At 36.5% G+C, this 13,369-nt stretch overlaps 1 protein-coding gene across 1 annotated transcript in view; it reads left to right on the forward strand.

Moving 5' to 3' along the window:
• tdp1 (tyrosyl-DNA phosphodiesterase 1) overlaps positions 1-13,369 on the forward strand; it is a 43,110-nt gene that overhangs the window by 243 nt on the left and 29,498 nt on the right. The window contains exons 2-9 of the mRNA XM_065252227.2: positions 271-870; positions 954-997; positions 1,081-1,136; positions 1,285-1,381; positions 2,943-2,977; positions 3,876-3,968; positions 10,969-11,139; positions 11,735-11,813. Coding sequence (XP_065108299.1) covers positions 282-870; positions 954-997; positions 1,081-1,136; positions 1,285-1,381; positions 2,943-2,977; positions 3,876-3,968; positions 10,969-11,139; positions 11,735-11,813 — 1,164 coding nt within the window. The 5' untranslated portion in view covers positions 271-281. The remainder of the gene's footprint in view (positions 1-270; positions 871-953; positions 998-1,080; positions 1,137-1,284; positions 1,382-2,942; positions 2,978-3,875; positions 3,969-10,968; positions 11,140-11,734; positions 11,814-13,369) is intronic.

The raw sequence follows: 13,369 nt of genomic DNA on the forward strand, positions 1-13,369 counted from the left end.
TGCACAGTGTTTTTAATGGTTCATCAACTGTTCACAGAGGAGTGTTTAACTCTTGTGCAAGACCCCATCAGTCTTACATTAACAATGCATTTTCAGTAAATACACATACAGTATGTTTTTCTAATGTCCTATCAATGTCTGGTGGTCAGAGATGCCCATTTTAGGCAAAATCTGACAGCTCATGGCAGGTGAAATTATACTTTTTGCACAATAAATGAAAAATGCTGCAGCTTTGACCATATTAAGAAAAAAATGTCTTGTGACCCACAGTTAAAGCAGAAATGTCTCAGGAGAGTCAACATGGCAGGTGGAGTATATCAGATAGTGAAGAAGAGGACAACATCATACCCCCAACCCCTGAAAAACGCTCATTCACACCAAGTATTAAACCTAATTTAGAAAGCAAACCCAGTAAGATCACCACCATTCTTAAGCAAAAACCGGAGCAAAGTCCTAATGTAAATGTAAACCTTAATGTAAAAGAACCGTCTGCTCCCTTCATCCGATCCGAAGCTAGACAAGCAGCACATGGGAACCAAATAAACCCTGTGAAATATGAAAGCAATCCCTCTCCGGCTCTAAAGCGAAAGAGAGAGACAGATGAAGCAGGCTGGAACCTCTCCAGCAGTGATGATGAAGAAACCCGACCTTCTGTCCCAAAAGATGAACCCAAGAAAGTTAATGTAAGTCCTAAAAAGAAGAAAACCGAACACACACGTCCTCCGAGCCCTCACGGGGCCTGTTATTATAAAGAAGAGCCTGCTGATTTTTTCGAAACAAACTTGTCAATGAATGACATGTACCGCTTTTATTTAAACAAAGTCACTGGGATACAGAAAAAGTTCAATACCGGAGCACTGCATATCAAAGGTATGTAAGTCTAATCAGGATTATATATATAAGAATAATGTTGTGTAATTATTCTCCTATCTGTCTTTCTCTCTTGTAAATAGAGATACTTTCTCCTATGTTCGGGATGCTAAAAGAGTCTGTGCAGGTATTGTATAAAAGGATGAGATTATGTGTATTAAAGCTACACAGTTTAATTTCTTGCTGACCCACCACTTTCTTCTTTTGTAGTTCAATTACTGCTTTGACATTCCATGGATGGTGGAGCAGTATCCTCCAGAATTTAGGTAAAATTGCATCTCTCCCTTACTAGCATTCAGCATTATAAGACTTTAAAGAAAATCAGTGCATTTGTCATCTGGCACATGCAGGGACAACAACATTTAACCACACTGATCAAATGCCAAAGCAATATCGTTTCTTCTTGTTTTTTAGGGACAAACCCGTCGTGATTGTTCATGGAGACAAACGAGAGGCCAAGGCTCGATTAATTGAGCAAGCCAAACCATATCCACATATTACTTTCTGCCAGGTTCGTTTTTTATGGATCTCTCAAACTTTTTTGTTATAGTTAGCAGTTTTTACCAAAACAGTTGCAATAAGCTTCTTATTCCACTAGAGGGAAGCATTAAACTTTATGGTAGTCTAAGGCAGGGGTTTTCCAACTTCATAATGCCAAGGACCCCCAAATATGATGAATTCTTTGTTAGGGGACCCCCAACTTAATATATAAATCTATTTGTATATTTTATGTACAACAATTATAGTTAGATCGGTACATTTTCTGAAGAAAGTGTAAAGTGGTGCCTGCATATTTCGGAAAACAAAATATTACAAAAATGTTAACCGGCCTCAAAAGAGCCCACCCCAATGTCTCTACGATGTTCTGATGCAGAGATATAGGCTTTGTTATTCTGTTGCTAGGGTACCTTTGTTTGTTGGCTGGGGAGTTAATTGGCATCCACCAGTGATTATACTTCAAGCCACAAGTGAAATGATCCAACTAGGGTCCACAAAATGGAGTTTTGTACCTTTTTTCTGACAGTGTAGATGTCGGAGTAAAATGAGCCCACCCACTTGTATCTGTAACACCGTTTTGCAGAAATGTTTCATAAAAAAGCCCTGTACGTCCTAGATATCATAGTAAGAAAACCGCATTGCTTCACCATCCTTTCCTTCACCATATGTTTCTGTTGGGGCGATTTCGGACAGAATTTGCTTTCCATGGGTACAACTTAGACCACATTTCGAGATATGTTCTTATGGGCCTGCCAGCCTCTTTGAATGTTTTAACCCTTGTGCTTCTCCGAAATCCTTGCTCGCAGCTATGACCTGTCAAAGTTTGCCGCAAAAGTTTACCTGTCAAAGTTTGGGTGTTTTTTTGCCCACCTTTTGGAAATCCTACACCCGCTTATAAAAGTCATAGCACACCTCTCCTCAATAAGCTGATCGATTTGAGTATATTTATGTTAAGATATGCTTTGCATAAATGCAAGCACCACTAATAATTGGCTACATTTAGATTAATGCTGATGTGTAAACCTAAGGAGAAACATTTTTAAATTAAAATTATTTGTACTGGTGCAACTTTGTCAATTAATTTGGTTTTCACCTTTACAAGAAATACTGCATTACAAACCGCAGTGAGTGAGAAAAAGGAGACTGTAAAAAGGAAAACGCTCTAGAAAAATACAGTCCAAATAGAAATTGGAGACCCACTGAATCAATTAAAAATATATATATATATATTCTCAGAAATCTTCTGGGGACCTCCTCAAAGCCCCCTTGGGGTCCAGCAAAGATTTTGGACATTTCACAAGACTTTTTTAAGATTAATATTTGGTATCCCCAGAGCACATATGTGAAGTTTTAGCTCAAAATACCATATAGATAATTTAATATAGCATGTTAAAATTGCCACTTTGTAGGTGCATCTTGAGACAAAACAAAAGCACTGATTTATGTTAAGATATGCTGTTTTTAAATGAAGGAAGCTCAAACATTCATTTTAGTCTGGGACTAGGATAAGTTTTGTTTTATAAAGCAATGCTGAATGTATGTAGTTTCATTTGACTTTCTTATGCTTTTAACAGGCCAAACTGGACATTGCATTTGGCACACATCATACGTGAGTGTTTGGCCTTTTATTTACTTTCCCTTAAAATAACTTGAACCGTGGAAAAGAAAAATGAGTTTTAATTATGTAAAATGCATTGTTTAAACAATCCTATTTGTCCATAATCATTATACAGTACGCTAAAATGTAATCATTTATTATTCATTAATCTTCATTTACTGTATACTGTGTTAAGATTTGTGCCTGATGAGCAGTCAGTAAAATGCATAGAGGATGTAGTACTTGAGCCGTTCAAGAGAGTATTAACCCCTCTGCAATTCATGTGGATGTGCAGATTATCAGCTGAGGATCTGTTTTGATGAATAGAAATTAGATGGTAAACAGGCACAGTATTGAATTTTAATGTGATGTATTCCTAAAGTACTGTTTTCTTTCCAAAGCATGTTTCATGTTTTATTCAACAACAGATTGAAACAGGATTGAGCATTTTTCTTTTACTTCAGAGGACCAAATGATATTGCTTATGTGTTATTTGATATTCATTTTAAGAAACAATAAAGAAAAGTGCAAAAAGATCAGCACTGTAATCTTTTACAAACATTTCCGAATTAAAAAAGAGCTTCCTCTTTATTTCAAGTATAATAATAAATGTTTTGCACAAAAGCACAAAATAGACTTTATAGACGAATACATGCTGTTCTCTTTAATTAATACAAAACAAAGCTGCAGGCTTATTCAGTGCAATATTTCTTTTGTGCTGCTTGACATAAAAAACTCTTGCTTTTAGATAAAGCGAATGCTTTTATACAGGATAATTATGCTCCTATGAATTGAGACTTGGTATACGTGTCTATAGTGTCTAAAGGTTGTGTTTTGTACTGGTTAAAAGCCTCAAATGAAAGAAAGTGTTATGATAAAATTAAATGATTAGTCATGGTTGCCTTTGCAGGAAAATGATGCTGCTATGGTACGAGGAGGGATTCAGAGTCATCATCCTTACCTCGAACCTTATCCGAGCCGACTGGTACCAGAAAACTCAGGGGTATGATGCTCAAATCACATGTGGAATGGGAGGACTAGATGTATGCTTTCACAGATAGCAAATCTTATTGCACTCACGCAAATGAATATACGTGGTGGTAACATTACACATGATGGTGCAATCAATTTAGAAATGGGCTCTTTACTTTGTTTTTATGTTGTGGTCTCTTTGGAAGTCGCTCATTTGCAGAGTGCAACAACATTCATTTTTATTTCTGTAATTGAAGCAGTGCATTTGCTAGTCTCCATGACACATTTGTCTGTTGCTATGACAACAGAGATGAGACACTCAGAGTAAATTGAAATTAAGCTGATGTATCCTAAATAGAGTGTTGAACTTTACGAATCAGAGTAAACCAATCATGCTGTTACAGTATATGATCATATTAAGAGTTTGGTTCCAAAAAGAGATAACTATTTTAAAAAACTTGTTTGTGCATTCCGATTAATATCATTCAAACTGCATTTAAGCTTCATATCTAAAAAAATACAGCACAATAAAACACAATTAAAACATGGTAACATAATAATAAACATGTTTTGACAAAAATTTTAAAAACAGTTGGAACCAAACTCTTCATATTTTACCTAAAATAGCTATAAATTAGCTGCTTGGAATAATTGATTTAATGAAGCAACATTTTCGTAAAAAGTGCCATTAATAAAATGATTCTGCATAATGTTATATTAATACCAGCTAAAGATAGAAAAGTGTTTTCCAGGTGGGTCAAAGTAATTGCTAATGTATTCACAATAGCTTTTGAATATTAAAAGGTTTATGTTTATTTAAAGTGTATTGGGGGGGGGAATGTTAATTAAACATTTTGTCCAGTAGACTTAACCTGGTGTCATAGGATAGGGCTGGTGGTTAGATTATTACCCGCATTATGCTGTGGACTGCGAGAAGGAAATTAAATCCCTAAATTAAGTACTTAATATTAAAACTCCTTTCCTTTAGTTCAAGTTCAAGTATGCTTTATTGTCAATTTTCCACATATACAGTACATACATGCAGAGAATCGAAATTGCGTTACTCTCAGACCCCGGTGCTTACAGATAACATTTAAATTAAAGCCTAAAAATCTAGAACAATATAAATTGTAGAAACAACTATACAATAAGGGAATATGAAAAAAAAGAAGAAAACAAAGGCATATAATAAAATAAAATAAAAAATATAGTTAAATAAAGCAGTGCACGGCAAATGACAAATATAGTGCAAATCAGTGAAGTGAACAACTGTGCAGGTAAGATAAATTAGTGCAAAACAGATCCGTTAAAAAATATCTTAAGACTGATTGAAAGTGACAAGGGCTCAGAGCAGTTATTTTATTTAACTGACTGATGAGGTAGTGGAATGACATCTGTTCGATGCTGAAATGAGGTAGTGGGCAGACCAATGCTGCACAAAGTGAACTAGTGCATGCCATCATATATTTGTGTAGGGGAGGGGTTCAAAGTTCGTAGTTCCCGTGGTGCCTGGGGCAGAAGAGGGGAGGGGGTGGCAAGTACGGGAGGGAGTTCAGCTTCCTTACAGCCTGGTGTATGAAGCTGTCCTTCAGTCTGCTGGTCCTGGCCTGGAGACTCCGCAGTCTCCTCCCTGATGGTAGCAGACTGAAGAAGCTGTGTGATGGGTGAGTGGGATCACCTGTGATGCAGAGGGCTTTGCGGGAGACAATTTCTCATAGTATATTAGGATAATTAGTCAACCTGCACTGCTAGTTTACCAAAGTCAGAATCAGTTTATCTTTGTCGAGGCCAGACATTTTAAACTGAGTGGATGTCTGTGAAATAGGGTGGACATCAATGTCTACTCTCAAATTACATAATTTTATAATATAGTGGTTAAACAGATTACATTACCTTGTTTGAGTCATGGATTGAATAATTTTTGGATCAGCAAAAAGAGGAAATAAGGAAAATAAGATAAGAACAAATCTAAAAATGATATGCATATGAAAATAAAAAGTTACAATATTAAGTAAGGTCTAACAGTATTTAGGAACATAAATAGAACCAAATGAATTTTATTCTAGAAATTACATATAATTAATCTTTTTAAAGTTATAAAAGTGATTTTCCTTTTGTCTTCTCTTGTTTGGTTAATGCAATGACACAAACATTACTGGATTTCGGCCTTATCAAGACAAAATGAGCACGGATCCATATACTGACACACATCTGATTTCTTACTGAACTGTTTGCGTTCACTTTAAAGCAACACTAAAGAGTTTTTGCTCTTTGCTACCCCTACAGGTTGGAAGCGGAATTGTCCATTACAACTGTCGTGAATAATTTAGCCTACTGCAGCAAAGCTGGCTCTGATTGGATTGTAGGTCTGCCGAAAAGCAAGTTTTTGTAGTTTTCACTTAAACTACAGGACTGCGACCCAACGGTTGGAAACTTCTTCAGTGCGGTTTTGGCCGATAGAGGGGTGCAAGGCGAATGTGAAAGTGCCGTTCACCCTGTTTCGAGTGGATGAACGACTGAAACTTTTTGGAAACGTTATTTTAAGGTTAAAAAAACTCTTTGGTGTTGCTTAAAGACACAAATGAGAATTTTTATGAGAATACTTGCCAAAACTGTGGTATTTTAAGATCATTTTGCGTGTATGTGTCCTGTCACGCGCTAACTCAACGAGTTCAACGATTTGCGCGAGTATATTACATACGAAGTCAATGCAAAGACGCAATCAGACGCTTCCTGCCACGGGGGGACGCAAATTGGCCGGAGCGATTGCCGCGAAAACACACTATTCGCCTCAAACGCACCTTGGCACTGGTTGAAGATATTCAACTCAAGCGAAAAATTTGCATGACACAAAGTTAAATCCCGCGAGTAATTTAGATCAAGCAACGTGATGCCATCCTTCTTGTGTGTACGTAGCATAAGAGATTTTGTGTTTGCGTGCTTTTTAAAACGTGCATGCCCTTATGGGTGTCCATTTGAGTATGTGTGTGGGTCTGTGCTCACTTTAACATCGTCTTGCGCTCAAATTGTTTAAAATGGCTTGAATGTACATATTTTCATGGTTTAGAAAACAAATGATAAACTTTCTATATAAATAGTTATTTATTTCTAAATGATGCGTATTTGAGCGATCAAAGAACAGACCCTCTGTTTTCAAACAAACAAACAAAAAAAAAAACGTTTCTTCCTACCTTCATTAGTTCTCTTTATTTGTAGGTTTCTTTAAAAATACCAAATTTTGAGATAATTCCATTTTTTGTAAAGAACTTTTGATAAAAATCAGATGCAGAGTGATCCTCAAAACTTCGACAGACATACAGCTTTTTGCCCTAGAGGCAATACTTCCGGGTTTTATAAGTTGCGGAAGAAGCCACCTGGTGGATAATAGCGGTATTGCGGATTGACAAGATAACTTGTCCATGGCGGGGAAAGAGTTCAAGAAATTTTTATCATTTATGCGTGATTTCTTTTACACAAAATTATTTTGTGTCTCTTTGACTGGGTGGGCCAGCCGTCAATTTGAGTGGGCTAGTGCCACCCTAGCCCTTATGTAGCCTTGCCACTGGCACAGGGCATTAAAAATGGAACTGTGCCTTAGTAGTTGCAATGTGAGTTTGAAGCAATCACTTCAAAAGTACTCACTTCAACCCAGACCATGCCTGTAACCGTATTGGTTCATATCTACCAGCATATTTCCACAGACCATCATTACATCACTTTTTTCGCTTTTGATGGACACATCTCAGCTCTTAACCTTGTCTTTAGTCTTAAAACATTCTCTTAAATAGTGAACAACTGCTCGTCTCGTGACATTTTCAAGGCTTGTACTGTAAGTAGCAGTAATACTTGCCTCCTTGCATACAGCCAATTAAAAACCAGAATATTTTCTCAGTGGAAAAGGTGTTTGGACATAATTGTGTGTTGGCAGTGTGTGAACACAACCACCCTACAACAAAAAAATCCCCCCTTAAACCAAAGCAGTCTTATTATGTATGCTGTTTTGATCCTCTTGTTAATGTGATGTCGCACTGACAAAGTCTGGTGTCTGGTTAAAGGTATTTTTTGTATTTATTGTAAAGGCTCCGATCTGAATCCACATTGATTTCTTCTAATAGAGTCTCGGGAGGCTGTGCTTTAACCAGTCTGTTAAGACAATTCCTCACACTCCTCCAATCAGGGGTTATTGGACTTTGGAGCGCTGAGGTGATTTTAACATTTGTAAACATCTGTATTTACTTGTAGAATGCTAAAACCTTGATATTGCAAAAGCATTTTACATCTGCTGCGCTCAACATTTGGCACATGTGTGTTTTTTCAGATCTTTTGTACAAGATCACCAAGCATTTATTCAGCAACAACAAAACTTGTTTGAAAGCTGCAAATTTTTGCTATTTTCATTTGTTACAGCTAGTTCAGATAGATTTTCTTTGGCTATCTATGATGCGATGTCATTGAGAATACTGTAATTTTTCAAAACATCTATTTCAGTGCCTGTCAGGAGGAAGGGACATTTTGTACATGGTATTCAAAATGCTTCAAAGAAATCATTCCTCCCATAAATAAGAATATTATTATTATGTCCTCACTGTTGTCTCATTCGAAAACTGTACTTTGTTATGCTTTCCATGGAGCACACTTTACAATGAGGTTGTGTATATGTAATACATATAATGATCTCATATATATATATATATATATATATATATATATATATATATATATATATATATATATATATATATATATATATATATATATATATATATATATATATATATATATATATAATTTATTTATTTCTTTCAAGGGTCTGTTGAATGCTTTATTGTGATTGGCTGAGAAATGTTTCATGGGTGTTTCATGGGTGTTGATTATTTTTCTGTAAACCGCGCACCTAACCTTTTGAATATCTTAAAAATAGGCACCATAGTAATGTATGTGGTAACCGTGGTATAAGAGGAATAATTGATTGTCAATTATTCCTTACATATATACACATGCATATATATGTATATACACTATTGGGTGGTTTACTAGACAGGGATTTGCCATGGTCTGTAAAAAACGATGGATGACGCGACATCGCTTCCTTCTATTGTAATGATTTGAAGCCAAAAATGTCCGATTTCTGGGGGCGCCCATGTTACGTAAAAATGTCAGTTTGGAGCCATGTCATGCGCTAAAGGAATCGTCCGTGGAGCCCGAGGCGGAGTCGCGGTATCAAACTTCAACCATGCCAATCATAACGACACCCATGTTTCTAAAGCATCATATTACTAGCTAAAATAAAACTTATCAAAAAAATGAACAATTGAACATACACTCACCTAAAGGATTATTAGGAACACCATACTAATACTTTGTTTGACCCCCTTTCGCCTTCAGGACTGCCTTAATTCTATATGGCATTGATTCAACAAGGTGCTCAAAGCATTCTTTAGAAATGTTGGCACATATTGATAGGATAGCATCTTGCAGTTGATGGAGATTTGTGGGATGCACATCCAGGGCACGAAGCTCCCATTCCACCACATCCCAAAGATGACCTATTGGGTTGAGATCTGGGGACTGTATGGGGCATTTTAGTACAGTGAACTCATTGTCATGAAATTATTCAAGCTTTGTGACATGGTGCATTATTCTGCTGGAAGTAGTCATCAGAGGATGGGTACATGATGGTCATAAAGGGATGGACATGGTCAGAGACAATGCTCAGGTAGGCCGTGGAATTTAAATGATGCCCAATTGGCACTAAGGGGCCTAACGTTTGCCAAGAAAACATCCCCACACCATTACACCACCACCAGCAGCCTGCACAGTGGAAACAAGGCATGATGGATCCATGTTCTCATTCTGTTTACACCAAATTCTGACTCTACCATCTGAATGTCTCAACAGAAATTGAGACACATCAGACCAGGCAACATTTTTCCAGTCTTCAACTGTCCAATTTTGGTGAGCTGGTGAAAACTGTAGCCTAATTTTCCTATTTGTAGTGGAGATCAGTGGTACCTGGTGGGGTCTTCTGCTGTTGTAGCCCATCCGCCTCAAGGTTGTGCGTGTTGTGGCTTCACAAATGCTTTGCTGCATACCTCGGTTGTAACGAGTGGTTATTTCAGTCAAAGTTGCTCTTCTATCAGCTTGAATCAGTCGGCCCATTCTCCTCTGAGCTCTAGCATCAACAAGGCATTTTCCCCCACAGGACTGCCACACACTGGATGTTTTCCCTTTTCACACCATTCTTTGTAAACCCTAGAAATGGTTGTGCGTGAAAATCCCAGTAACTGAGCAGATTGTGAAATACTCAGACCGGCCCGTCTGGTACCAACAACCATGTCACGCTCAAAATTGCTTAAATCACCTTTCTTTCCCATTCTGACATTCAGTTTGGAGTTCAGGAGATTTTCTTGACCAGGAACACAACCCTTAATGCATTGAAGCAACTGCAATGCGATTGGTTGATTAGATAATTGCATTGAGAAATTGAACAGGTGTTCCTAATAATCCTTTAGGTGAGTGCATATCTGCGTGATAACAACTACCTTAAAGGCGCAAAACTATCTTTTGGAAAAATTAATTGGAAGTGTAATTTTTTTGTTATTTAGAGCTGACTCCCGTTCCTTTGCATGGAGAGGGCGGGGTTTATGACTTGTACTGCAGCCAGCCACCAGGAGGCGATCAAAGAGCCAGCGGCTTCACTTTTCAACACCCGGGATTATCTTAAAACAGGACTAGGCCTTATTATAGTAATATATAGGAAACTATAATTAGGAAATATAACCAGTTTTAACAAACATGCCTTACTAAAAACATTACTTGTGTGCATTTTGAGGCAAAACAAAGGGTACTGATGTATTTCAAGATATGGCAGTGCAATTTGTTTTTAGTTTGAACAGTTCTTAAATTTTTTTTTTGTCTAGGACTAGTCTAATCTTTTTCTGGGAAACCGCCCCTTAATGTTTTAATGTTTCATGCCCTTTCAATTAGCTTTTCATTAGGAAATGGCAACACTGCTTGTATCTCTTTCACAGGCTGTGGATGAGTCCGCTGTACCCCAGGTTACCGGTGGGAAGTCCAGGATTAGCAGGGGAGTCTCCCACCAACTTCAAAAGAGACCTGCTGGAATATCTGGAAGCATACCGGGCTCCAGAGCTCGCTGACTGGATCGATCGCATCAAACAGCATGATCTGTCAGAAACACGGTAAGATGTTTTGCAAATGAAAGGTCCAGTATTTAAATATGTAATATTTAGGCTTACATGGAGATTTTTCACAGTATTTTATTTACACAAAAATATTGCAGAATTGTTTCTTCCAGGTCTGGAAAGGTCACGGAGATCATGAATATTGATGTTTCTAATTTTGCTTGGCTTTGTACTGTATCTTTGAGAGCGCATGATAAGAGTAAAATGTGCCTGTATAAGTCAAGGCTGAGGTCCATTTGTTCAATAATACATATAGATCTATACATATATATCTAGATCTGTATTTAGAAGATTGGTACCTGACATACAAATGGAAATTGGTCCTGAAAACCTCTGTAATATGATTTCTAAAAAGTCCTCTTCCAGTAATCATGAACAACTGAAAAGGTAATGGAAATTAATTGGTACAATGGTACCATATTCAGACCTTTGACTAATGGCATTTAACAAAACGGTGCAATTTCGGGAAAAGATCATATGACGGACATGTAGACATCACTGGGAAACAAATCACAAAATACTCTTCAGCTCATTGATATTTATATATTTGTATTCATGCTGTCTTTAATCGTTTTTTTGTTTCCTTTTAAAGGGTGTATCTCATTGGTTCAACTCCTGGAAGATATCAAGGACCTGCCATGGAAAAGTGGGGCCATCTAAGATTGCGAAAGGTAACGTTTTTTTTTGTGTGTGTTTTTCCTGTCCACTGTGGCGATTCTACAGTTTTTCTTCTCGTTGGCAGGAGATTGCTCATGAAAAGGAAGTGTTCTTCTGTTGAATGCCTTAGAGATTTTGACCTCATTCCTTTATTTGTTAAGGGAATTCAGATCACACAGTGTTAGGTATTGGATTGGTCTTGGCAAGAGTCAGAAATTGCATCAGCAGAAATTTGTTTCTGTACCGTCTACTAAAAGAAGTCATTGAATTATTGTATTAAAAAGTGGCGTTTAGAAAAGTGAACAATGACTGAAGAACGTTGAGCAGACTCGTAACACGTTCTCCAGGATTATGGTACATTATTGTGGTTTTGTGACCCAAAATATCTCTTTTTGGGCTGGGTCAAAGACAGAAAGGGTAAATGCTAATACAACAATAAATTATAAATCTAAAAGAATATAGTTAGTAGAATATAGACGGTTTCAGAAGTAACCACATAAACAAAAGCTTTCATGGAACAAACTTTTTAAAACAGAATAAATAACTACAAAGTCCTTTTAGAGTAGTTTATTTTTGATAACAAGCTAAATAAATAACAAGTAGATTACCTTAGTTCATATTTGATATCTAAAGCGTTTAAAAAAACGACACTGAGCTAATGTTGCTGTGTAAAATGTGTACTATAATGTATACAAATGTAACTACAAACCGGCTGCCAAACCTTCCTTCACATAGCGGTGATCCATGATCGCCGTCTCCACTTGTCTTTAGTAAACCAAAACATTTGTTATTTTTGACGAGGTATTTGTTGCAGAGTTCATTTTGGCCACTAGTCAGACCATTAAACAAACAGAAACCGGAAGTAAAGTTCTGACGTGCGCAGGTCTGATGAAACCGTCTATAGTAGAAAATAAAACAACATAAATATTATGCTTCTCAAAGTTTAAATGGGAGATGAAACACTTTACAGGTTTTGCTGTTTATTTTCTATGGTTGTGTGTCAAACCGAACAGATTTTGTTGGTAAAAATTAGGCAAAGGCCAAAAGGTTGCATGGTATTAAAAACCATAAACATACCTTCATGTGGTTAAAAAAACTTTGCATGTTAATTTCTAAAAATGTATTGTGCCAACTGTAGTATGTTTTGTATAGTAAATTATTGACTTAATATAAAAAATATTAACGATATATTCAATGTTTGATTTTTGGGCTGTCAAGCAAGTAATCGCATATAAAATAAAAGTTTGTGTTTGCATAATATATGTGTATACATATATAAATACACACACATTCATGTATTTAAAAACATTTACATATGTATATATTTATTTATGTTTTTATATGTTTTATATTATATATACATTTAAAAATTGGCAAATAGACGGTTTCAGCAGTAACAACATAAACAAGCGGCTTTTGTGGTCAACACGTAACTTCCTGTAAACTCTGCTAAGAATAAATGACAACAAGTACTTCAAACGTAGTTTATTTATGTAACAAGCAAAATAAACAACACGTAGATTACCAAAGAAACCAAAACATTTGTTATTTTCGACGAGGTGTTTGTTCT

Source organism: Paramisgurnus dabryanus, chromosome 17 (assembly GCF_030506205.2).
Source record: "Paramisgurnus dabryanus chromosome 17, PD_genome_1.1, whole genome shotgun sequence".
In the NCBI taxonomy this organism is placed as follows: Eukaryota; Metazoa; Chordata; class Actinopteri; order Cypriniformes; family Cobitidae; genus Paramisgurnus; species Paramisgurnus dabryanus.